Here is a 24,992-nt window from a genome sequence, read left to right as displayed (position 1 = left end):
GTGCCCATTCAATATAGAGTTGCTTGGCAAGGGCAGACAAAAGAGCTGAATTGAATCGGGTGATGGCCCGCGCATTCATTGCCGCTGAAGAACCCAAGACTCAAGTTGAGGATGTGACGGCTTTCGCCCTCATCTCACCCGCATCTGTCATGGCGCGGAGCCTAGCGGACACTATCTTAGTATATGCACGATATGGCAACGGGACACGGGCTGCAGGGAGGCTTACGGCCCACGGCCCCCGCATTGTCAGGCTGCCCATCAGCGAGGCACGAGTACAAGCGTACGTAGGTAGAGAGCTGAGAGCTGAGAGCTGACAGCTGACGGATATATGGACCGCATGCCCTCATGCCCGCCCCCCTCTGTACACCAGGCATGATATGCCTACAGTAATGCTACCTACCAAACCCACCATGCCCTCCGCAAACGAACCTATCGCCATCATCGGCGCGGGATGCCGCTTCCCAGCCGCCTCCAACACCCCCTCCTCCCTCTGGTCCCTCCTCACGAACCCAGGGGCGCTCGACACGCTCTCCGAAATCCCACGCTCCCGCTTCAACTGGCGCGGCTACCACACCCCCACTGGCGTCCCTCACCACGGCACCATCAAAACCAAATACAGCCACTTCCTCTCAGACACAGACATATCCGCCTTCGACGCCACCTTCTTCAACATCAAGCCCGCCGACGCAGAGGCCATGGACCCGCAGCAGCGCCTGCTGCTCGAGACCGTGTACGAGGGCTTAGAGAATGCGGGTCTCACAATGGAGGGTCTCCGCGGCTCCGATACAGCCGTGTACATCGGGCTCATGAATACAGATTACGCCGATCTCATCCAGGACGATGTCGACTGTATCCCCGCGTACGCAGGCACCGGCGTGTCGCGGAGTATCCACGCGAACCGGATAAGCTGGTTCTTCGACTGGCGGGGCCCAAGCATGAGTATCGACACGGCATGCAGCTCGAGCATGATGGCCGTGCATTTAGCCGTGCAGAGCCTGCGCAGCGGGGAGGCGAGGGTTGCTGTTGCGGCGGGGGCGAGTTTGTATCTGAGTCCGCGTGCGTGCACCCACCACACCCACCACCCACAACACCCACCTCCTTCGTTCTTCATTGCTAATCACCTACTGCCGCACAGACAACTACATCGTCCTCAGCAGCCTGGGCATGATCTCGTCCTCGGGACGCAGTCGGATGTGGGACGCCCGCGCGGACGGGTACAGCCGCGGCGAGGGCGTCGCGTCCCTGATACTGAAACCGCTCAGTGCAGCTATTGCAGACGGGGATGCCATTGACGCTATCATCCGCGAGACGGGCGCGAACCACGACGGGTATACGCGGCGAATTACGGCGCCGAGCAGCCAGGCGCAGGCGGAGCTGATTCGGAGGACGTATGCGCGTGCTGGGCTGCGTGTGGATCGGAGGGAGGATCGGCCGCAGTATTTTGAGGCGCATGGGACGGGGACGGCGGTGGGGGATCCGAGGGAGGCGGAGGCTGTGTGTGCTGCTTTCTTTGGGGGGGAGATGGAAGGGGTAGGTGAGGAGGTGATGCATATTGGGTCTGTGAAGACGGTGATCGGGCATACGGAGGCGACTGCGGGGATTGCGGGGATATTGAAGGCCGCGCTGGCTGTGAAGTATGGGGTTATTCCGCCGAATCTGCTGTTTGAGAGGTTGAGTCCGGCTGTGGAGCCGTTTGCGAAGTACCTAAGTGTACCGACGGAGTTGAAGCCGTGGCCTGTTCTTGCTGAGGGTGGGCCCAGGCGGGCGAGCGTGAATGCGTTTGGTGAGTGTCCTGGTTTCATACAGCGTGGCATGCGTGCTTACTATGCGTAGGGTTTGGTGGAAGTAATGGGCACGTTATTCTGGAAAGCTACCAGGATACAAGGGAACCAAGTGTCCCTCCCAGGAATCATAATCATACACAGGCTCCCACGTTAACGACACCATTTGTCTTCTCTGCACAGTCAGAGCGAAGCCTGATATCAATGGTGCAAAGGTTCGCCGAGTATCTGGAGGTCCAATCCGCAGAATCAGAAGCAGAACTCGACCTGCGCAGTATCGCTTATACACTGCAATATCATAAATCCCTACTCGGCACACGAACGTCAATATCAGCCCTTGACAAGGTCGATCTCGTGCAAAAATTGAAGAACTTCCAAGCACGCGCACCGAAAACCCCCGATCTCGTCAGCAGCAGACCTCCGAAACGTGCCGCCGGTCCACGAATCCTAGGGATCTTCACAGGCCAAGGCGCCCAATGGGCAGGAATGGCCCAATCAGTCCTGCATGCTTCTCCTAAAGCCCGTGAGATCGTGCGCGCCCTCGACAAGTCTCTCACAACCCTCCCGCGTGAGCAAGACCGCCCCTCCTGGACAATCGAGGACGAGCTCATGAAGGCCCCTGCGACAAGTCAGGTTGCTGAAGCAGCCCTCTCACAGCCCCTCTGCACGGCGATCCAGATTCTACTTGTTGATATGCTGCGGAGTGCTGGGGTGAGGTTTCATGCCGTTGTTGGCCACTCGTCTGGGGAGATTGCCGCTGCTTACGCGGCTGGCTTTGTCACGGCTGCTGATGCCATTCGGATAGCTTATTACCGAGGCCGCTGTGCAAATCTGGCTAGTGGAAGGGATGGCCAGAAGGGCACAATGCTTGCATGTGGCTTGTCGCCGGATGGAGCCCGCGAGATATGCGATGCACCGAGGTTCCGCGGGCGTATTGGAATAGCCGCGTGTAATTCCTCTACGAATACTGCTATCTCGGGCGATGTGGATGCTGTCAACGAGGTGAAGGCGAAGCTAGAGCAAGAGAATATATTTGCACGGTTGTTGAAGGTCGACACGGCATATCACTCGCACCATATGCTGCCCTGCGCCCAGCCCTACCTCGAAGCATTACACTCGTGCGATATCCGGCCACTATCGCCTGAGGCGGACTCCCCGGCGTGGCTTTCGAGTGTCCAGCCCGGCGATATCATGTCGGCAACTGACTCGGACAAGCTGTCCGGCGAGTACTGGGTAACCAACATGACGAGCCCAGTCCTCTTTGCCGATGCGGTGTCAGCTGCAGTCACAGCGCCAGATGGCTCCTTCGATCTAGTCCTCGAAGTCGGCCCACACCCAGCCCTCCAGTCCTCCGTCCAGCAGACGATCCAAGAAACCGCCAAAAGCGAGACTAAGATCCCGTACACCGGCGTCCTCGCCCGGGAAAGAAACGGCCTCGTCGCATTCGCCGACGCCCTGGGCACAATCTGGACGCACTGCGCTCACAACGCAGGCACCGTCACCTTCGCCACCTACGACCGGACATTCTTCCCCAACGCCCCGCCATCCTTCATCCGCGATCTGCCCACATACCCCTGGGACCACACCAAGACATACTGGTACTCCTCGCGCTGGGAGCGCGCGCGGCGGAACAGACGCGGGCCCGTGCATAGCCTGCTCGGTGTGCCGTACGGCGATGTTACGGATTCAGAAGTGAAGTGGCGGAATTTCCTCATCCCCAAGGAGATCCCGTGGTTGTTGGACCATCGTGTACAGGGGGGTATGGTGTTTCCTGCGGCGGGGTATGCGGTCATGGCGGTTGAGGCGGCGGTGCTTATGGTCAGGGGGGAGGAGGAACGGGGTCAGGTGAAGCTGGTTGAGATACTTGACTTGGATATCCGTCGAGCTATCTCGTTTGAGGATGAGAGTAGCAGCGTCGAGGTTATTTTGACTTTGACGAACATTGAACGGACACGGGCGCGGATACGCACACGCACACGCACACGCCCTGAGAAAGCGGAGGAAGAGGAGGAAGAGGAAACCCTAACTGCCCGCTGGACCCTGCACTCACCCGCCACCAAGGACGCAGACACCCTGAGTCTAGTATGCAGGGGCTCAGTCTGCGTACGTCTCGGCCCCCCGTCATCCAAAACCCTCCCAGACCGTCCGACAGATAACGTGGAAGGCCTCCCGAACATGCTCCCGCTAAACGTAGACGACTACTACGCCACCCTCTCCGAAATCGGGTACGGGTACAGCGGCCCCTTCAAGCGCATAACGAGTCTCCGTCGTAAAATGGGCTACTCCTCCGGCGTCATCGCGCTGCCAGATCCGCCGCACGATACGCTGGTGCATCCTGCGTTGCTGGACGCCGCGTTCCAGGCTTTGCCTGCCGCCATCAGTTACCCTGGCGATGGGGGGCTGAGGGGGTTGCGTGTGCCGACGGGGATTGGGGCGGTTCGGATTAATCCGTACTATTTCGGTGATGGAGAGACTGAGCGGGATGAATTGGTCTTTGATGCGGCTGTTCCCATGGGCTCGGAGGAACAAAATGGAGGAGATGTGAGTGTGTACACCACTGCTGGCCATGGCGTTATCCAGATCGAGGCCGTGAAAACAGTTCCGTTGACGGAGGCGAGTGCCGCCGACGACCGCAATATCTTCTCCGAGGAGATCTGGGCACTCGCAGACCCAGATACACGACCAGACTTAGTTTGTACCGTGGAACCAACTGCAGACGGAACCGAGCGTGCGTTTGTGTGTGAACGGGCAGTGCACTTCTATAGCAGGAGGCTCTGGACGGAGCTGAAAGACTCGGGGTTGGACAAGCAGAGTGCGGCCTTGCATCACCAGCACCTAATAGACTGGGCGGGTGAGCTGGTTTCGGGCGTGGCTGGCGAGCGAGTGAAGGGCAAGCCTGAGTGGGAAGACGACACCGAGGACGATATACAACGCCTTTTTGCGAGATACCCTGCAGACGTTGACTTGAGGCTTATCAAGAGGGTCGGAGAGACTTGCTCTTCATTCATCAAAGGGGACGTGGGTGCCCTGGATCCTAAAGCCAGCGAAGACGTGCTGAACGAATGGTATGCTGAAGGACTTGGGTGGACAAAGGCCTATGCCTGGGCTGTTGGTCTTGTGAAGCAGATAGTGCATCGGTATCCACGAATGGATATTATAAGCCTTGGTGAGTCTTCATCTCATTTATGCTTTGTGTAGCGGAGCTCAATTACCAACGATACTGGGAACAGGGGGTACGTCAGGGACCGCCAGAACCATCCTCGATGGACTCGGTTCAGACTACACGTCCTATACATACACATACACTTCGACACCAACCCAGGAACAGAGCACCGCCTTAACCTCGGCGAGAAACGTGCTCGCAAAACCACTGGATCTGTCGACGAATCTCGCGACTCAGGGCTACACCGAACACTCGTACGATCTCGTCCTCGCGACGAACCTCACCCATAGCACATCTGATGTATCGGAAGCCTTGCACCGTATATACTCCCTCCTCAAACCAGGAGGGTATTTGGTACTTATCGAACCCACTAACCAGGCGTCAACACGCATGAGGTTCTTAATGGGCGGCCTGGCAAAGTTTGCATCGCCAGTCTCACCCGCCCAGTGGCACTCCCTGCTGCAAAAGACAGGGTATTCCGGGGTTGACACAATACTCACCTCATCCCCAAACGGGGAGCTCGTGTGCCCGTTCTCCGTCTTCCTCACACAGGCAGTTGACCGGCGCGTCTCCATCCTCCGTCAACCACTGTTCGCCAGGGTCAATGCACGAGCAGCAAAGCGCTTAGGTGAACTTCTAATAATCGGAGGACGGACGCTGGAAACAGCTAAGCTTGCCAGCGACGTCCAGTTCATGCTTGGGCAGTTCTTCTGTGGGATTACGGCTATCGAGACGTTGGAGGAAGTCAATACCTTGACAGATATTCCAAGCACAATCCTCGTCCTGTCAGAGCTGGAGCGTCCAATGTTCCAAGACATGAGTACTGCCAAACTGGATGCACTGAAGACCCTCTGGAGCAACGACCACAACGTCCTCTGGGTGACACGCGGGTGTACGGGCTCCGAGCCCCATGCCAACACGACAATCGGGATGGCGCGTTCTGTGCGGAACGAGCGGAAGGACCTCCGGCTGCAGATCCTTGATGTTGAAGACGGTGCGGTCGTTGATGCTCGGCGGCTGGCAGAGATGCTCTTGCGCTTGCGTGGGACTCAGCTCTGGGAACAGGAGGGTGCGCTTGACGACATGTTGTGGACGACGGAGCCTGAATACCGACTTACCAAGGATGGACGTTTTCTTATCCCGCGGCTTTCTGAGGACGTGGCGCGGAATCGTGCGTATAACTCTAGGCATCGCCGCATCCAGGATCATGTTGATCTGGCTCAGGAGAGGGTGTCTGTCCGGTATGTGGAGAAGTCAGTCGGGTTCAAGCTGGTAAAAGAGCCAGATATCCCAGCATCTGGGGGTGCAGCTCGAGGTTCTGTGATTGTGCGAGTGCTGTACTCTCTTCTCTGCGCCGTCAAGCTTGCGGACGGACGGTGTCTGTTTCCGCTTATTGGTACACGCACGGATACAGAGGAAACTGTCTTTGCTCTATCATCCTCGAATGGCTCACTTGTTGAGGTACCGATGCAGCATCTTGTGCCGGTCATGGAGTACGCAGCTTCTGGTACACTGATCCTCCGGGTTGCTTGGGAGTTACTGTCTCATACCCTATGCTGTAATGTTACGCCTGGACAGACGATACTGGCACGAGGCATTGACCCCGGATTGTTCAGCGTTCTACGCCGTCATGCTGGTGGGTGTGGAGTGTCGGTCTATACTGTTACAAGTAAACCGCCGGCAAATGAGGACACTGCATCGGTTGCTGTCCACCCCTTGGAGCACAGGAGCACACTGAGAGCCAAGCTACCAGCAAATATTTCAGTGTTTCTGGATATGTCACCTGCATACCATCGCAGAGATGAACTGCACAGGCGACTGGCATCTGTCCTCCCGGTGTCCAGCAAGGTATACACACCAGATACCCTATTCTCCACGGGATCGTCTTCCACCATCATTTCACCCTACAATACCCCTTTGCATGACCTAGTTGCAGAGGCATTGAATACACCCGCATCCGAGGGTCTCCGCGATTACGCGGACGAGCTCACCTGCCCCCTCCGCCAGATCCCGCATCTCACATCCTCCGACGCAACTGATCCATTCACACTCATCGACTGGACAGCAGACGTCACAGTGCCTGTCAACATAGCACCCACATCCGATAGCCTCACGTTCTCCCCGGACAAGACATACCTCCTGGTAGGCCTAACCGGAGATCTAGGCCAAACCCTCGCAGAATGGTTCATGCAGCACGGCGCAAAACACCTCATCCTAGCCAGCCGCAACCCAAGCACCCACATAACCCAGAAATGGCTGGACGAGATGCAAACCCTAGGTGTGATAACCCTCAAAATCGTCGCCACGGACATAACAGACACCCCCTCCCTCACAACCCTCTACACATCCCTCCAAAACACCCCCACCATCCCGCCCATCGCAGGCGTCGTCAACGCCGCAATGGTTCTACAAGACAGCACATTCGCCAACACAACCCTGTCCACTCTTGAATCCGTAACAGGGCCCAAAGTGTCCGGGTCCCAGAACCTGCACGCCCTCTTCGACGCATCCCACCCACTCGACTTCTTCATCCTCCTCTCCTCACTCAGCTACATCGTCGGGAACGCGGGGCAGACAGCCTACGCCGCAGCGAACGCATTCATGGCCGGGCTGGTCGCGCAGCGCAGGAAGGCCGGTCTTGCAGCGTCCGTCATGCACATCGGGCCGATTCTGGGTGCTGGACATATCGCGCGCCATGGGGGGAATAGACTTCTACGGCCGAAGGCGTTGCAGGCGTCCGGTGTATTCCCGCTCTCGGTGCAGGATTTCCTGGAGCACTTTGCTGAGGCGGTGCGTGGGAGTCCGGCTGATTCGGGGGTTGGGGCGGAGATTGTGAGCGGGTTGAGGGGGGTTAGGCTTGACGCTCAGATGGATGCGCTGGATCTGAGGGACCGTGTTGTTTGGGGGGCGGATCCGCGGTTTGGGCGGTTTGTTGAGGCTCCAGGGTTGCAGGGGGAGGGGGGTGATATGGGTATGAAGCAGGCTGTTGTGTCTGTTAGGGATCGGCTGATGGAGGCGACGAGTGCAGAACAGGCGCGGAGTATCATTAGAGGTATATTTCCTGTCCGTGATTTCTGACTCTGTTTAAGTGGCTAAATGGTTTGGTGTTGTAGAATGCTTCTCATCTCGCCTGGCATTCTTCCTTCGCCTCGACGCAGCGAAGGTAGAGACTAGTCTCAATCTCCCCCTCAACGAGCTCGGTATGGACTCGCTCGTTGCAGTCGAGACGCGGAACTGGTTCAGCAAACAGCTGGGCGTTGATGTCTCCATTATACGCATCTTATCCGGTGCATCTGTGCTCGACTTGGTTGAGGATGCGCTGGTAGGCATACCCGCGGAGATGATTCCGAACATCAAGCTGGCAGGTGACAAGCAGACAGGGGAAGAAACAAAACAGGGACATGAAGGGGACTCGCTCGAGCATGTGGATGTGGAGATTCCATCTCCGTCTCCAGTTCCGAGTATCGAGTCTTCCTCGCCCGATGACGGTAACAGTCTCGGACATGAGTCAAGGACGGTTCATACACCTCCCACATCTGCCTCGGAACCTGAGCTTGACGGGAGTCCGGTGTACGTTGAGTCTCTTGCGCTGAAATAGTGTGGGGTGTGACTCGAGCATGCCGGGCATGTCCCATGTAACCTGGCTTCCTTGTTAAGAGTTGCTTTTGATGAACCCTAACGGATCGAGGTTAAATGAAAAACGTCTCGAAAGAAGTGGGACATTGCAATCTACATCTTACCCACCTGATGCTAGTCTGGGTGTCTTAAGTCCTTAATGCACAAGGTCTAGCAAGTCCCCAGTGCAACATGAACAGTCCCATACACTTCCCAGGCAGAGGTCCAATGCAAGCCTCCATTCAAAAGTGATATAAACACTCTAGAACTGATGTTCCAAGCGCACATGCATCGTAGAATTACTAACCCCCGAGAAACAACACCTAGTGAAAATATTTACGCCGCCAACGAGGTCTCCTCGCCCTGCCATCCATTTCTGCTACATGTACCAACCTTACCACCCAACACTCCAGAAAATGCCCACGCAACAACACCACCAAAATGGGTGTTATTTCCCACGGCCAAGATTCCTACGAACCGGAATTACCTCGCCGCCATGCCGGTGCAGTCCGGTATTCCGACACACACGAAATGGTGCCAGGCCAGAAACCAGGGTATCACGAGCGAGAAAGTCGGGCCTATGAGCACGTTCGTTGGCATATGCTGCCGCCACGGACAGCCATCCGGCTCCCGGCCGAGATGCTGCGGAGAAAGACTGCTGCGACGAGTGCTGTGGGTGTGAGGATGGCTGTGAGGATTGTGGGTGGTTGTTCTGTGACTATGGTTTGATGTTTAGCTTGGGAAGGTGTATAAATCTTTTCCATGATCTATTTCAGTGTTCTCGACGCTTGGGGTTAGGGGATGCTACTTTGTTTCAAAGTAGAAGTAAGTAGAAGTGCTGACACCTGTTTCGAGAAGCACTATATAATCACCCCTTTGATTCAAAGAAGGAGAGGCCGGGGTAGAAGCTAACCAAGCCCGAAGGGCAAGAGATGACGGGGAAGGGGAGGTCTAGACTGTGGCCATGCAGGCCTTGTCTGATCCCGCATCTGTGCAACAAGCAAAGCGGGTAATATTGGAGGAATTTCAGACGCACTCGAACTATCCTTGATCATGGGTAACCTGAGCTGTGCACCCAGCAGATGGGAGACAACCCCAACCAATGGACAATGCCCGCAATGGGCAGATTCCCAGCTCCTACTCTCATAAGCTGGCCTCCAGCTGCAATAACCTTGCAAAATCGTTCAGCTGGCTGGCAGGAAACAAGCCAGCTGGAGATATCCGCGCCACCATGCTCCGATCATACACAAGAATATAAAAGCCCGCAGCAGGCCAAATTGGCTGTGAACCCACACAAGACAGTCAATATCGTCAAGATATCTGCACCATCAACGAGCCCCTCTCACTCTCACACTCGAACGAAGAAATCATGTCCGACCCCTCCCTCCACAACTTCAAAGCCCACGCCACAACAGCCGTCGCAGCAGGCGGGGCCGTCTACGCCGCAAACCAACTCGTCAAGAGCTTCGAGGACGAAGACGAAGCGGTCGCCCCGCATCTCCTCAAAGCCGGCGTCGGCGCGGCGGTGGCCATCGGCGCCCTGGAGATGCTCCGCAGAGACGACGGCAGTCTCGCTACGTACCGCCGCCTGTTCGACAAGCACGAGCGGGATTCTCATACCCGTTCCGCAGCCCATCGCCATTCCGACACCCATGTGCACCAGTCCGCCACTCAGCAGCGGTCCGATACCCTCGCCGTCACGACCACCACCTCGGAGCACGAGCACGAGCACCATGCAGCTGGAGAGCAGCGGAGCAGACAGGGAAGGGCGTCGACCTCGTCTTCTCGCTCTCGATCATCGAGTTCGTCGCGGGACGATGAGCATGGACATAATCGGCGCCTGGCGGAGGAGTTGGTTGCGGCGTATAGTCTTGGGAAGCAGCTACTCGGCGACAAGAAGCATGAGGTTGTCCATCTGGTTGCGGATGCGGTCGGGGCGACTGCGTTGTTGAAGGAGATCAATTATCATGATTTGAGGAATAAGTGAGAGACTTTGGGCTGAGGATGGTTTGGGTTCTGGATCCCTGTGCCCTATCTGTATTGCATAGCAGTCGTCCTTTGGGTTGCAGTTGCGATGTTGGGCCTGTTGTGCATCTAATGAGGCGTGGATTTCCATAATGCAATTTGCAGCTTGGTTCTTCGCCGAAATGCATAATCTTATTTGTCTTCTGGTGATATCTGTGGAATTTGGCCTGTCATTGCTCGATCAATGTGAATGTAGGCCCACTCGGGTAAGTCTAACCCTGCAATGAGAAGGATTCGTGCATACATATGCCTGTCGTCTTGGCCTTCAAATCAAGATTGGCTTTAATATGCGAGAATGGCGTCTGGGCCGGTGGCAATAGCTCCTCGTGTTTGCGAAGCACATCAGCTGTCGCATGCTTTTGGAGCTCAGTATGCCTACATATGATAACTTCCCCGGGAATGACTGGTCCAGACCTGAATAGGTTTTGGTGCTTGTCAGGTTGTTGAACAGTCTAGTAGACCGATCTAGTCGGGTTCAAAGTCCAGCTACATGAGTCCTGGATCTTCGGGAGACTCTAGCTTAGCTACATACGTATATGTCTGCCAGATACCTTGCATGGTTGCAAAAGGAGATACGCAAGACGATCTAACAAAGTCTTGATCACTGGCTGGGTAAAAGACCCGTGGTTAGAACTATGGGCAGGGATATTGGTAGATCGATACAATGCGGTCGTGAAGTGCCACGTCGGCGTTCTGCCAACTCTTCGGCCGAACGTTGCCTCAGTATGGATTATCATGGTCAGGATTATGAGATTGAGTCAAGATTGGACAGCAGACCGTTGTACAGGATCAATAATCCGAATTCCATCCTCCGACCATCACATGGCGCACCAAAGTCGGATGCGGGGAATCAACATCGACGAATCGGTGGCTGAATCTTTGCCACAACCAGCGTCTTACGATCTCCCAGCCCACCTATCGCAGGCGAGCGTGTAGATCGAGCACTGGGGGTTAGTCTCATTAGCTACAACGCGATTTGGACGCGAGTAGTGCCATGTGTGGCCTCGATAGTGGTCCAGTCGGATTTCCTTGCAGCTACCCCGGTCTCGAATGCTCAACCATCTGGACAGGCATCACGCCATCCAGCATCAATGCGATCTGGCCACAGGCAGTACACCTTCGGCTTAGTAGTGGCTGCCATACGAGCATCGTGGCTTATGTTCCATACACACCACAAGATGACAGATATAAAGGAGGAAAAGCAGGATGAGTGCTGACGTATCCTGAGCTCTCAAGTCAACCACCTCAGGAATTCTGAATCCCTACTTGAAATCCCTGCTACGATCGTTTCAATGCAGAAGATGCACGGCTTCTCGCGTGACCCCAACTACTTCCAAGCATGGCTTGTCGGCAGCGGCATTGCCTCGCTCACCGCAGCGCTCCATCTAATCAAGGAGGCCAAGGTGCCCGGCTCCAACATCCACATCCTGGACACCCACGAAGGCACCGGCGGCGGGATGCGTATCCAGGGCAGGGGCACTGAAGACGGCGGCTACTTCCTCCCGCCCGGTTGCGTGCAGCACTTCCACGGCGCCTCTGTCAAGAAGCTCCTGAGTCTGATCCCCAGCGCCGCCGACGCAAGCAAGTCCGTCTTGGACACCCTGCACGAGTCGACAGAGGAGCCCACCTCCAAGAAAGGAACCTATGCCGGCGGCTATATGACCTCCTTCGAAGCCAGTGCTGGGAGCTACGTCGAGAGGCTTTTCTCTCCCAGCACTGCTCGCGCTGCTGAAGGGCCATCCGGCAGACACCCGCCTGGTCCGCTGGCACAGTTTGTGACCGCTGGTGAATCTGGACCGGAGGCGTCTCACCAGACGGGCGTGCATCTGGGGTTCCAGCAGCGGATGATGCTGATTGGGTTCATGCTGGAGAACGAGAGTTCGATCGACAACACCAGCATCAAGGAGATCTTTGACGAGGACTTTTTCAAAACGGACTTTTGGATGTTCTGGTCTACGGTGTAAGGCCTTCCTCACCTCCATCATTCTCTTTCTAACAAACACCTCTCAATAGCTTCCGACTCCACCCCTGGCACAGCGCAGTCGAGTTCCAGCGCCATCTCCGCAACCACCTGGGCAATCTCCGCTCGCTCAACCAGATCAAGGAGCTGGGACGGGCGAACTTCACCTACAACATCGTCGAGTCGGTCATCGAGCCCCTGACAGCCTTCCTCAAGCAGGAAGGCGTCGACTTCCGCTTCCACCAGAAGGTCACAGATCTCAAGGCCTACCCCGAAAGCGGACCAACAACCGTTTCCCAGATCGAAGTCGAGACCGAAGAAGGCGCCCAGCAACTCATCACGCTCGACCCAGTCGACATCATCATCGTAACCCTCGGCTCGACCGCCGCCGGCGCAGCAATGGGCACAAACTCCAGTCCCCCCGCGGGCCTGCAACCGAACTGGGAGAACCTAATGGACGGGGAATGGAAGCTCTGGCGCAAGCTGGCAGAGCGCTCATCGCGCTTCGGCAACCCGGCCAACTTCCTCCCCCGGATCCAAGAGTCCGCGGTCGAGACCTTCACGACGACGTTCGCGGACCCCGGCTTCGCCCAGCTATACGAGAACCTCACGCGCGAGAAAGCAGGCACAGGCGCATTCCTCAACATGTGCGAGACAAACTGGGGCGTCGTGATCACCGTCCCGCAACAGCCCGTTTTCTCGGCCCAGGCTGCCAACACCACCGTGATGCTGGGGTACGCCACGAACCCGGGCGTGGAAGGCAACTTTGTCAAGAAGGAGATGTGGCAGTGCACGGGCGAGGAGATCCTCAAGGAAGTCCTGTGCCACCTTGGCTGCTGCAAGGGTTGCGACGACGACTCCATCGAGGCCGCGGCCGCCGCGAGCATTCTGGCCACGGCGAGGACGGTCCCCTGTGGGATGCCGCTGGGCATGGCGCCGCTGCTTACGCGCGGCCGTGGGGACCGACCGGCGGTTATACCCAAGTGGACGACGAACATTGCGTGCGTGGGGCAGTTCGTGGAGATTCCGGCCAGCACGACGCTGGAGATCGAGTATAGTGTGCAGAGCGCGCAGATGGCGGTTGCGGAGTTGATGGGCCTGCCGGTGAGTCCGGTCAAGCCGCATAAGAGTCTGCTCTTGGAGGTGATGGATTTGTTGACGTGATGGGATTGCCTTCCTCTCTGTTCATGACTTGCCATTGTTGTTATACTGTGCTACTGCTTGTTTTGCTTTATCAAAAGTATCCATTCTGTGACTATTTTGAGTACTGGAGATCCGTGGCCAACTGCTCTGCAACCACTCGCTGCTTTGGAAGTAATGCTGGAGATGCGCAGGGTGAAGCATTCCAGAAACTGAGATCGGATACTTCAGCTGCAATACCTGGAGCCAGAATCAGAATACTCAGTAGCGTGCACCTGTAGATCCTCAGGCTAATCAACCACCATGCTGTCTGACTTCAGTATTGGTTCTTACTAGCGTTGATATACTTGTTAATGGAAGTCCGTAAAGCCAGTCTTTTGCCGCCATTATTCGTTCTAGTGTACTTTGAGCTTAACAAATAGTCCCATTCGCCTATGATCGGTTTGGTCGGTATATAAGTGGCTGAAGTTTCGGCCTTGAGCATACCGATGAGTCTGTTAGTTTGAAAGCTCTAGGAGAGACAATACCGAGAATAAGTGATGGATCTTGGTATTGTAGTATGAAAATTGGAATCAATCAGGTACAGACATACGAAACGACTTCAACTAATAATAAGGGGGGATTCAATATCAGAGCTCTCGACCCTCCGTCGTTCAGGAAATGGGCAGTAGAGGCGCATGTGGTTCACTATGGTAGCACGGGGCCAACGCATCTCGCTCTTGTCACTGAATCAAGCGTTCTTGCTGTTCAATTGGCGATTCTGGTTCCGTAACCGCGCGCTCCTTCTGACCGGCGGAGATCCAGACTCACTACCATCCGGATGGCCTCGCTTCGCTGGCACAGTCCGCTCCAGCGGCTCCGGGCCGGTGTTGTCCACCTTGCAGTCAGTGCTAGGGGACGTGTCCGCATACTCGGATCCGGCCGAGACGGCGCTTCCCGAATTGCTGCTTGGGGACGATGCGCTCGAGGTACCTGAATCCTGGTCACCGTCGACGGTGGGTTTACCGCCAAAGATGCCCCAACCCCTGTATTTGGATCCCGCGGGGATGGGGACTGTCGCCTTGTACCCAGCGCTCTCAGGCAGCGGGAGGGGATCCGGATATACGCCGGCGAGGCGGCTGGGGGCATCGGCAGCGCCCCCTGCACTTTCCTGAGGGTTCTGCCGGAACCCGTCCTTGTGGGCATCGAGCTCCCGCTGCTGAAAAGTCCGCAGGCTGGCCGACTGTTTCAAGGCATATTCCCGATTTATCCGGTCCTTCTCGTCCTGTTCTTTGAACTTGTCCGACAGCCACTCGTCGAAGGGAATCTCATGGTTCCAGCTTGGCCCGGGCAGGACCCCCCATTTGGGGTTCCACTGTTCGCTCTCTTCCCACTGGTTGCGTACTTGCTTGTACGCTCTGGTGTTTACGCCGGGTGCGGTGGATTCAGGCCTGTCTGGTGAGTCGAGGTCGTCGTAGCGCCTGCGCTGCGTCTCGAGTTGATACATGAATTGGTTGTATGGACGGGAGGGGTCACGGTTGCGTTTGGCCAGAGGGACGTTGGAGTCTGCTTCATCGTTCTGGTCCAGTAGTCGCCGCATCGTCTTTGTTGCGTGGGCACAATGACCAGCCCGACAAACGCCGCAAATAGGTACCGGACCCATGTTTCCTCTGCGCAAGCCACTGTTTATTGCTGTTTCAATGCTCTACGCAAGACGGTGTTCGCTGCCTCAGAACTCTGCGTTATCCCAGAAGTCCTTCCCCGTATCCGACATGGCATTCCCCTCTGCGCGCTCAGCGGCGCTTTTCTCACTGCGCCCAAGGAACCCCGAAGCGGAGAAGGTCGTTGCAGACACCCGGAACTTTGCATTCTTATTAACTTCACATGGCCAACGTGTTTTGACCATTGGCAGTATCCTGCGGGATACGCCTTGACGCCATAACACTCAGATTATTGACGATCCGGCGGGCAGACCGTACGCCATCTATCCCTTCCAAAGGGCCCTCATGCAGGGTATGAATGAAGTGATCGGCTTTGGCGGTAGCTTTAGCAACAAGTACCAGTTCGAAGTGGTATGGCATTATACAATCGAGCAGACGACCAAGGAAATCCAGAGCAGGCTCCCGCCCCAGAACTCAGGCTCAGGAAGCGCCTTCCAACAAACCTTGAGCCCTTGGCCATAGACTTTACCAAGCATATAGTACGGATCTGCAAAGCATGGGGTCGAGATCCTCTCACAGCTAAAACACGTAGGTCTGCTCCCCTTCCACTGTACAGAGCTGACCCAATACCACCAGCCTAATATCATCCAATTCATCAGGTTCGAGAAACAGGAGATTCCAGATGGTATGGAACTGCGGATAGCGATGCCATGGATGGACGGAACAGTTTAAAGCTTGCGTGCAAGTCTGCCGGCAGAGGACGTGGCACAGACCGCGGAGCATATCCTCCAGGACGCCCTCAGCGCCTTGGACTATTTGTATGATCGAGACATACTTCATGGAGACATAAAGCCGGACAATATCCTCTACCGTCGTGATCGTTTGGGCACCGATAGGTTCCCGTTCTCCTCTGCCCTCTGCGACTTTGGATCATCATTTCCCATCACTCACGGCGGCCCCAGGCTGACCGGGGGCACTCCTCAGTATTTGGCGCCTGAAGTATGCCTCGGTCTGCCCGTTCACCCAAGTCCGACTGTATCAAGAACGGGACTGGAAGCTCGGACTGGAGCGCGCTTCAGGGAATGGTTGCTGAAGATCCAGGCAGACGGGCCATAGCGGCACAGATGCTGCTTAAGTTGTTCGGCCCTCGGTGACTGCTATGGCCAAGTCACAACGTCGGGAGTTCGGGGGGTATTCATTCGAGAGTACTTAGGTGCTGCCAGGGGCCAAAAAGAAGATACTGAATGTGAAACTGGGGTCCGGGGTTTCAGGTATTTGTAGTAGCAGATGGATCTCTAGAAAGAAATCAATCGCTACTTGGCTCTCTATCCATGTTCTTGAAATAGGCATCCTGCAGCCATTGTTTCGCTTGGCTCAGCCGCTCAACAGCGTCCCATCCGGACAAAGGGAGCCCAAACTGTCCACGTAACTTGTCCACCCGCCAGCTATTGTACAAAGGTTACACGTCAAGCCGCACGAAACCGATCTTGTTTGAACATATGTGATACGAATATACTACGGTAGGGGCTTGAAGAGAGCACTTTGCACGGCTCTTTTGCGTCATGATACATGGGTAGGGACTCTAACGAAGCGAGAAGATCAAAGAAACCAGTCTCAGTCGGCACCCGTAGACATTACCTTGCCGTCAAAGAGCTTCACCAACATCTCAACTGAACCAGGTGGCGGCAGTCTTGCGGCAGAGTAGGGCAGTGCGCTGATCCAAACGCATTCCCTGGCCTAATCAGGAAATGGAATGCGACGGCCGGGGGGAAAAGACCGACAGCCGCCTGCATCTACTTGTTCTAGTCATACACGGGCATGCGCATCCGTCCTCGTCGATGAGATATGTCAGGTACCACCCAAGCTCCCATGCCGACCGGGCAGTGGGACGAGGTGTCAATACACTTCGGCAGGTGACATGTTTATCAAGCGGCCCTTGGGCCTTGCTACCAGAGGTACGGGACGTGGTTACAATTGTGGCTTGGGACAAACGAGACCATGCCTCGTCCATTATGCAGCCTATGACGAGCGGAGAGCTGGAAAGGCAAAACAGATGTAAGATGAGAGCAAATTAAGGCGAAGGGTAACGCGCTTCAGGGGATGCAGTTGGCCACATGTCTTTGTGACCAAGAATGGAGAGCAACGAAGCATAGATATAGATGGCCCTCAAACGTGACGCTCGCAACAAGAATGACTGAGACAAATGAGATAATGAGAACGGCAAGAGCGCAAGCTATAGACTAAGGAAACTTGCAACATCGATGGCCACTTCCTCACAGCAGTTCCTGACTTCCTAATACCCCTAGGAGGTTGAAGCAAGCGGAGGAATCACACCCAGCGGGGTGCTGACGCCTTGGCCTCCAAAAAGCTTCACCAGCATCTGGGCGGCAGATGCGCGTTCGGTCGGGTCCTCCCTGCGCATTTCACGGAAAGCACCGGCCCATTGGCTTGCCCGACTGATTTGGAGCACGGTCTGAATGAACACTATCACCCCATCATCGCCTAGTGACCTAATGTTATCGGCGTTGATGGCCCACAGCAAAGTCACAAACAGCGACCAAACATCTGATGCTGTTGAAGCGGAGGCACCTCGGAAGTATTCTGGAGCCGAGAATAACTGCATCCGATATAATTCGCAGGACACGTGCATGCGGAAGTCACTGAGCCTGAAAGTCAGCTCACCGGTGGTCGGGTGGCACAGGCACTCAATGCTCGGGGGCGTCACGTCTCGGTGGACGATGGACTTGGCTGCCAGGTAATCCAACGCCTGCAGCATGTCACGGAGCAAAGGGAGTGCAACGCGCTTTCGGACATCATCCACCGACATCTGTTGGACAAGAAGCTGCACGTTGGTTTGGCCGAGCTCACTCAGCAGCCTGACTTCCGCGCCGCTCGGGCCTTGAACATGGTCGAGCCCAACCACGCTGACGATGTGGTCCTATTGCTCAGAGGTCAGTCGAGCGGGCAGCAGCTGTATGAGATCACCTACATGGTTCAATTCGCAAAGTGTGTCGACCATCGCCGCTGCGACTTCCAGCGCGTGGCGGCTGAACCCGTTATTCCTCCTTGCCGCAATCCGAACAGCCAGGAACCGCGCATTGTCCACATCCACGGCCTTGAAGATCTCAGCCGATGTGCTGGTCCCCCCCATTCCGACAGCGTGATAACGGCTACCCACCTGGGTCCGAAGAGTTGTGCTGATCGGGCGCAAGCTCCTTCGTGATACGGGCAGGGTATCGGTGGCGGCTGCAACGGTATTCGGGGCAAGTAGCGACAAGTTTGGCCGTGGGAAAGCGCGGATTCGGGTTTGGGCTCGCTCGATGGTCGCTTCGAAGGAGAAATGCACGATGGTGTAGGCCGGGAGGAGAAAGGACAACGCCAGGGTGGTGAGAAAGCGTGGCGGAGGGAAGATGGAAGAGGAGGAGAGAGTTGGAGCCTGGAAAGGAGGAGAGACAAGTTTGATTACAGCTGGGCTGTGTTGAGACAACATCAGGCGCAGACCCCGCTGCTCGTTGCTCGGGAGTCTGGCCTGCTGAGGGCACCCTAGACATCCTCCGCTTTGGGAAAGAGACCGATGTTCCCGCCGAAACGGAACAGTCTCCCAATCGTCACATAAGACAAAGGCTGCTCGGCGGACCAAAGGAGCAAGGGACCAGCACTATCCTAGAAATCCCAGCCCCAGCCAGAGAGTCATTGTTCGGCGGCCATTTCCATAATTATCGCTCGCAATCAACAAAGAAGGATGAAAAGCGCCACCTGCGAGACAAGGCTGCGAGTTTGGCTATAATACTGCCCACATGCATCCTCTGCGAGTTGACCCTTCCCTTTGCTGTTTCAATCGACTTTTGACAATTGGTAGGCCCCCAGATATCGGGTAAACATGTCTGCCGCGAGCACATACAGCCTGACCTACCCCATTTACCAGCGTCTAGCGCGCCCCCCCGCACTCGATGTGCACATTGTGGACGTAAAGCTTTCAGCCTGGGCCGCAGACCCGTACGCGCTCGAGGCGGCCAGGAGCCGTCTCAACTGCACCCCGCCGACAACCCCTCCGCCAGGCTCAACACTACAAGGCTCGCCTGCGGACGACGAGGACTGGCAGCGGGCATATTGCATTGCTCGAAGATCAAAGCTGATCCGCATCCACAATGCCTCCCGACCGCGCGATCAATTCGACGCGCAGACGACCGACCCGATTTGGCGCCTGTTGTACAATGTCGAGGGGAAATCCGACCAGGAAGCCGTGAAGGACCAGTGGCTTCAGCAAGGAATATGGGAGGACGAGTGGAGTTCGACTGGCGGACCGCTTGGGGCGTGGAAACACGAGAAGCCCAAGTCCACAGACAGAGACGACGGGCGCCGGCGCCCATGCGGCCAGGGAACGACGGATGCATCTCGGCCATTCTTTCAGTTCATGCACCAGCTGGCTCTGGCGAGCGAATTGCACCGACGCATGATATGGGCCAACACCGCGCCTCCCCCTGATATAAACACCGATGTTTACCGGATGGTCCGAGATATGTGGGAAACACACCGGATCTGGAATCCAGAGTGGGGGACGCTGCCGGGCCTCGTTTGGACCCATGAGATGCCGCTGGAGCCATGGCTGAAGGACAGGATGGGTAGCAGCTATGTTGATAGCGACGGCCAGTACGAGCCCGGCAATATGAGGAGGGCGATTCGCGATGTCCTGGCCAACGGGGCGGAGTCGTCTGATGGCCCCGGAACTGACTCTGTGATGACCGAGAGCCAGGAGGATTCAGGTGATGATGATGAGTCTTCAAGTGATGGCAGCCAGGACAGCGACAATGGGTCGACCCCAGACAAGGCCCAGAACTTATGCGATCCCTACAGCCTCAAATACAGGATCCCGTGCCTTGATGTCCCGATGAACAGGCATATATTCAACGCAGCGACCAATGCCGGCCACTTGGGCCTGTTTCCCAATGCGGTCGCTGGTCTTTCGATGCCCCCTCGCGATCCAGTACGCCTGAAAGTGTTGCCAACGCAGGCAAAACAACTGCAGCGGAAGACAAGGTCACCAGCCCAGCGCGGACAGTCTGTAGCCGAAGATACCCAGCGGAAACGGGTTTCACGGACTGGCGCGGAGCCCCCGGCGCGAAGGAGCAAGAGGTTGCGGAAGAGCAAAAGGTTCTAGGAGCGGGTGGGTTGATTGATCGATCTTAAATCTCGGGCGACGCTTTCAGACTGTGTAACTGAGCATGATGGCATCCGGGTCCTGAAGTTTGTTGACATGCAGGTAGACAGCAATCGGACATTCCCACTCGCAGCTGCTGGTCGCTAGGTATGGCCTCCTTGAATCTCCGGCTGGGACATTCGTTCCTTGCTCGGTTTTACCTTCGGGCATCATTATTGTTACTCATTCACTAGTTAGACTTGGTATCCATTTGCATATAATTCTTGCTTGGGTGTAGGATAGCACGTACATTGTGGACGCTCGCACACTAGCTAGTCCAATTACGCTCAGAACCCCGGGTCGCAATCTCAATCATATCGAGCTCTACTGCCCCTCCTTCTCCCGCGCAAGCTGCATCGCCAAAGTGCGATCCAGCGGCGGCGGAACATCCAGCCTCTCCATGAAAACCTCCACCATGCGCACGCCCTTCCCCTTGACCATGCGCTCATCCGTAAGCGCCTTATCAAGATCGCCCCACGTCCGGACCTCCCACGTATGCGCCGCATACTCTCCCTCCGTCGGGGCGCCAAAGAACTCCGGCCCCTTGAGGTACCGCCACGACGTGATATCGTTGTAACGCTGGTTCCGACCGTGAATCGCGCGCTCGATGGTATATCCGTCGTTGTTGATGAGGAAGATGATCACGTTGAGCTTGCGGTGGATGATTGTTGCCAGCTCCTGCGCTGTTAGCTGGAAGCTGCCGTCGCCGATGAAGAGGATTGAGCGCGCTTCGAGGAGATCGTGGTACTCGGAGCGGGCGATCAGGTCGTGCTGCGCTTGACTGGCGCCGAGGGTTGCGGGGAGCATGTAGCCGATTGAGAGCCAGGTGACGGCTTTGAAGAGGCTGGTTTTCGGGGGGAGGCGGAACTGGTTGGCGCCGTAGGCTGCGGTGCCGGTTTCGGCGAGGATGATGTCGCCTTCGCGGAAGAAGGTGGACATTCGGTGCCAGAAGCCGCCGGCTTGGGAGACGAGATCCGTGTCTTTGACGTCTGGGGGTGCGATGGATTTGGGATGGGTGAGCTGGGGGTCGTAACTCGTGAGCTTTTCCATCTCCAGGTGGCCGATTAGCTGGGGGAGGAAGTAGTTTGCCGGGAGGTCGCGGATGATTTCGCTGCCGATTTGGACCGACGTAGGATGGATGTAGATGGTATTATCTTCGCGAGGGAGCGTCTGGTAGAGGAAGGAGTTGGTGTTGGAGAAATGAGGGCCGAAGCACAGTACCAGATCGCTCGAATCCACAAACTCCTTGTGCTCCGGGGTGAAGACTCCGTAGGCGTTCGGCAGATTCTCATCGATCAAGCTTTTGCCGAAGCCCGATGTAAGCGTCGGCCACCTGGTTGACTTGACGATGTGATCGACTTCGTCCACGATCTTCGCCGACCGCACTTCTCCATCCACGATTATCACCGGTTTCTTCGCGCTGTACATCCGATCGAGAATAGCCTTCATCGCCTTATCCTCGGCATGCGGCTGTCGGCACGGGAGAGGAAGGGCAAGTCTGTGGTGAAGAGCCAGCTTTGGAACGCGCAGCGACACCATGTCCAGGGGAATGGCGATCCGGACCGGCCGGCTGTGGAGGAGGCATTGCTGCAGGACGCGATCGATCTCGGCGGGGGCGGAGCGATGGTCGGTCAGGATGGCTTGGGCGACGGTGATGTGTTCCTGCATCCGATCGAAGCGCTCGTATTCGCCATCGTTGAAGGTGTGGTGGATGAGGGCGCGCGACTCCTGGGACTGGCGGACGGGAGTGCCGACAATGTGGACAACGGGGGCTCGTTCGGCGTAGGCTCCGGCGATGGCGTTGACGGCGGAGAGTTCACCGACTCCGAAGGTCGTAACGAGGGCTCCGATTCCTATTGGCAGGAGAAGTTAGTTGAGAAGGTAGAGAGAAAAGCGAGAGAGATACCCTTGACTCTGGAGTAGCCGTCGGCGGCGTACCCCGCATTCAGCTCGTTGCAGCTCCCGATCCAGTGCAAACGCGAGGGGGCGACATAATCGAGCAGCTGGAGATTGTAATCGCCGGGGAGTCCAAAGATGGAATCGACACCGAGCTGGTGCAGGCGCTTGAAGAGGTATTCGGCGAGGGTGGTGGTGGTGGTCTCCATTGCTGTGATGTGTTTGGGGGAAGTCAGAGGGAACCGTGGAAGAGAGTCAGATGACGTCGCTTATATCTTTCCCTGCTGCCTGCCGACGGTAGCCGATCCTCCACCGGATCATCACGAGAAATGGGGGATCCTCCAGTCCACCGCTTTATATACATCCGCCGGCATCGACGAAAAGCAGGAAAATGTCAGCGCAATCAGGCCCACGCGAGCGACTCCATACGCAATCACCCCGACCATGGTAAGGAAGGGGGTGTTCCAAGAAGAGACATCGTGGCCACAGCAATTGCACCCCCAGTCCGCACAATCGGCACATTCTTCACCTGCTGCACCCAGAGCCCAGGAGAATGCGTTCAACAACAGCGAGCAGACCGCCATCAAGCTAAAGACTCTCCACAGCGTCCTGCTGGTGTCGGATGAAAATTCCCACGTCCATGCAACAGTATGAATGGCGGAGAAGGTTGCAGCAGCGATATAGAAAATGACCACCACCGGATCGTCCTGCTTCTCTCTTGCACCGCCGTATTCCCAGCCCGGTACCAGGATCTCACGAGCCAAGTCGTAGTCCAGTTCAGTGAAGCGGGACTGCTCTTGTTGACGATGGAGCATTATATCGGTTGCGTCGCTGTCGCCCACGTCCCCCCACTCGAGGCCCATGCCGGCGTAACACTCTGCGTCCTTCTCCCTGCAATGAATCATTAACCGCGCCTGGTAGGCTTGATGGTTGTTCAAACAGACGAGGGTAATAGGTCGTTGAGCATCAAAAGGCTTGTACCACCAAAACGCATACATGACGAATGCGCAGGGAATAAACGCAAGTGTCGCGAGTTCCAATTCGGTGAGTGGAAGACTCTGAGCTGCGCGGGCGATACTCTGAATGACCAACCAGCCGCACTGTACGACCGCGAAGGCCTTGGTAAAGGGGTCCGATTTTGACCTGTCTTGGATATCTGCCTCGGTGACTGTCGGAAACCACCCGTTCGATGGCTCGAAGATCCCAAGTTTCAACAACGCCTCTGGGATCAGTTAGGATATTTCCGAAGATAGGCCGGCAGAGAAAGCTTACCGAGCCCTCTGGCGGACAGATAATAGTTCTTCATACTGGGCTTTGCCCTGTTCGCCAGCGACTGTCCTGCGGCGTCAGGAATTGCTATCACGAAGCCTCCCATGTACGCGAAGAAGCCATGACTCAGAGTAAAGGTCGGGAGATTGATGAACCGCTGCAACTTGCGTGCTCTGAGAAACTCGCGTGCAGCGAGCGCAACGCCGACCTCAGGAGCCAGAGCGATGGCGAGCATCCACTTCACTTTTCGAAAGATGAGTCTTCTAGCCGGCTTGGTCGGCCAGTACGGTAACCATCCGGCTAAGGTTGTGTGCCAGCCTGCTTCACTTTCCTCCACTGATGGCAGGTTGAGATGAACGCATTTCCACGAGCACACCAGAAAGATGCTGAAACAACCGAAGAGAATCTCGGAGGTGCTCCTCGTATCCGGTGACGACGCCCAACCTACCCGCTCAACGTCGGATGTATTGTTCTGTGCGAGAGCGAGCGTTGAAAGCGATAAATATAGGACAGAAAGTATGACCATCTCGCGATATAGAGGCCCAGCTTTGCGGTCGCCGCGCTTTGGAAGACTGGATGATAAAATGAAATCCTTGCTCGCGACAAAATACTGGCGCCTATCTACAGAAGGCTGAGTTGGATGCCCTTCTTGACGATGGTCAACAAAAGTAAAGTCAGCCTTGTTACTCCGTACACGCGCCGTCTCGACCGATAGTGGCTAGAGACCTACTACACAAGGCTGGATTTCAGCCTCGCTACTCCAAAAACCAGCCGCTGGCGAAACTAATAATCCAGTCTGACGTGGCGGCTAGTCAAGAAACGCGACTGGTCAATGAGCACGACGCTGGTGCACAGGCACTCGCACCTTCCTTGGGCTGCGCCTTCCACCTGCCCATCGGTAGGCAGATTCTCCCCGCAGGGGCTCGGATGGATCCGCATCATCACCACCTACACCTGCATTGATCATTATTCTGCGAGGCTTCTTCAGGAACATCACACGAGAACATTTACTCGCGACGGGTACCGCATAATATCACCTTTGCAATACTTCTCAGTGAGAGCACCTACCGACCCACCAGCCTAGGACCCGGACGAACCCAAACGCCATGCCTTGCGGAAAAAGGAGGGAGAGCGTCGGCAGAGTTTCCTCTGGCAGACCATTCGAGGAAGAACAACGCTCTAAATCCTCAGCGTCGAGCATATGACCAAGGCTAGGAGGGAGATCATTATATGCACCAAGAGCTGAATAACTGTGTCTCCTGACGAGCTCTCCTCAGCTTGACTACTGGAACGCCCATTTGGGATA

The 24,992-nt window shown here is 56.2% G+C and overlaps 8 protein-coding genes across 8 annotated transcripts; 4 read left to right on the top strand and 4 right to left on the bottom strand.

Annotated features, from left to right (window-relative positions):
• Positions 1-410: 410 nt before the first annotated feature.
• Positions 411-8,542, top strand: DSM5745_08542 (Polyketide synthase-nonribosomal peptide synthetase; the record flags this gene model as incomplete). Its single annotated transcript, XM_026750558.1, has 5 exons — positions 411-1,056; positions 1,136-1,783; positions 1,834-4,947; positions 5,012-7,996; positions 8,058-8,542. 5 exons carry the CDS (start codon positions 411-413, stop codon positions 8,540-8,542), a joined length of 7,878 nt encoding a protein of 2,625 aa, XP_026600571.1.
• Positions 8,543-9,928: 1,386 nt separating this feature from the next.
• DSM5745_08541 (uncharacterized protein) lies at positions 9,929-10,546 on the top strand (the record flags this gene model as incomplete). The annotated part of the gene is made up of 1 exon (XM_026750557.1): positions 9,929-10,546. The coding sequence occupies one exon, from the start codon at positions 9,929-9,931 to the stop codon at positions 10,544-10,546; it is 618 nt and encodes a 205-aa protein (XP_026600570.1).
• A 1,339-nt stretch (positions 10,547-11,885) lies between these two features.
• Positions 11,886-13,708, top strand: DSM5745_08540 (oleate hydratase; the record flags this gene model as incomplete). Its single annotated transcript, XM_026750556.1, has 2 exons — positions 11,886-12,544; positions 12,598-13,708. The coding sequence occupies 2 exons, from the start codon at positions 11,886-11,888 to the stop codon at positions 13,706-13,708; spliced, it is 1,770 nt and encodes a 589-aa protein (XP_026600569.1).
• Positions 13,709-14,414: 706 nt separating this feature from the next.
• Positions 14,415-15,263, bottom strand: DSM5745_08539 (uncharacterized protein; the record flags this gene model as incomplete). The annotated part of the gene is made up of 1 exon (XM_026750555.1): positions 14,415-15,263. One exon carries the CDS (start codon positions 15,261-15,263, stop codon positions 14,415-14,417), a length of 849 nt encoding a protein of 282 aa, XP_026600568.1.
• A 2,363-nt stretch (positions 15,264-17,626) lies between these two features.
• DSM5745_08538 (uncharacterized protein) lies at positions 17,627-18,814 on the bottom strand (the record flags this gene model as incomplete). Its single annotated transcript, XM_026750554.1, has 2 exons — positions 17,627-18,262; positions 18,314-18,814. The coding sequence occupies 2 exons, from the start codon at positions 18,812-18,814 to the stop codon at positions 17,627-17,629; spliced, it is 1,137 nt and encodes a 378-aa protein (XP_026600567.1).
• A 390-nt stretch (positions 18,815-19,204) lies between these two features.
• DSM5745_08537 (uncharacterized protein) lies at positions 19,205-20,482 on the top strand (the record flags this gene model as incomplete). The annotated part of the gene is made up of 1 exon (XM_026750553.1): positions 19,205-20,482. The coding sequence occupies one exon, from the start codon at positions 19,205-19,207 to the stop codon at positions 20,480-20,482; it is 1,278 nt and encodes a 425-aa protein (XP_026600566.1).
• A 363-nt stretch (positions 20,483-20,845) lies between these two features.
• On the bottom strand, positions 20,846-22,626 carry DSM5745_08536 (alpha-keto acid decarboxylase family protein; the record flags this gene model as incomplete). The annotated part of the gene is made up of 2 exons (XM_026750552.1): positions 20,846-22,374; positions 22,428-22,626. 2 exons carry the CDS (start codon positions 22,624-22,626, stop codon positions 20,846-20,848), a joined length of 1,728 nt encoding a protein of 575 aa, XP_026600565.1.
• Positions 22,627-22,737: 111 nt separating this feature from the next.
• Positions 22,738-24,212, bottom strand: DSM5745_08535 (uncharacterized protein; the record flags this gene model as incomplete). The annotated part of the gene is made up of 2 exons (XM_026750551.1): positions 22,738-23,639; positions 23,690-24,212. 2 exons carry the CDS (start codon positions 24,210-24,212, stop codon positions 22,738-22,740), a joined length of 1,425 nt encoding a protein of 474 aa, XP_026600564.1.
• Between the last annotated feature and the right edge of the window lie 780 nt (positions 24,213-24,992).

Source organism: Aspergillus mulundensis (assembly GCF_003369625.1).
Source record: "Aspergillus mulundensis strain DSM 5745 chromosome Unknown scaffold_10, whole genome shotgun sequence".
Taxonomy (NCBI): Eukaryota; Fungi; Ascomycota; class Eurotiomycetes; order Eurotiales; family Aspergillaceae; genus Aspergillus; species Aspergillus mulundensis.
This window is presented reverse-complemented; position numbering and strand designations above follow the sequence as displayed.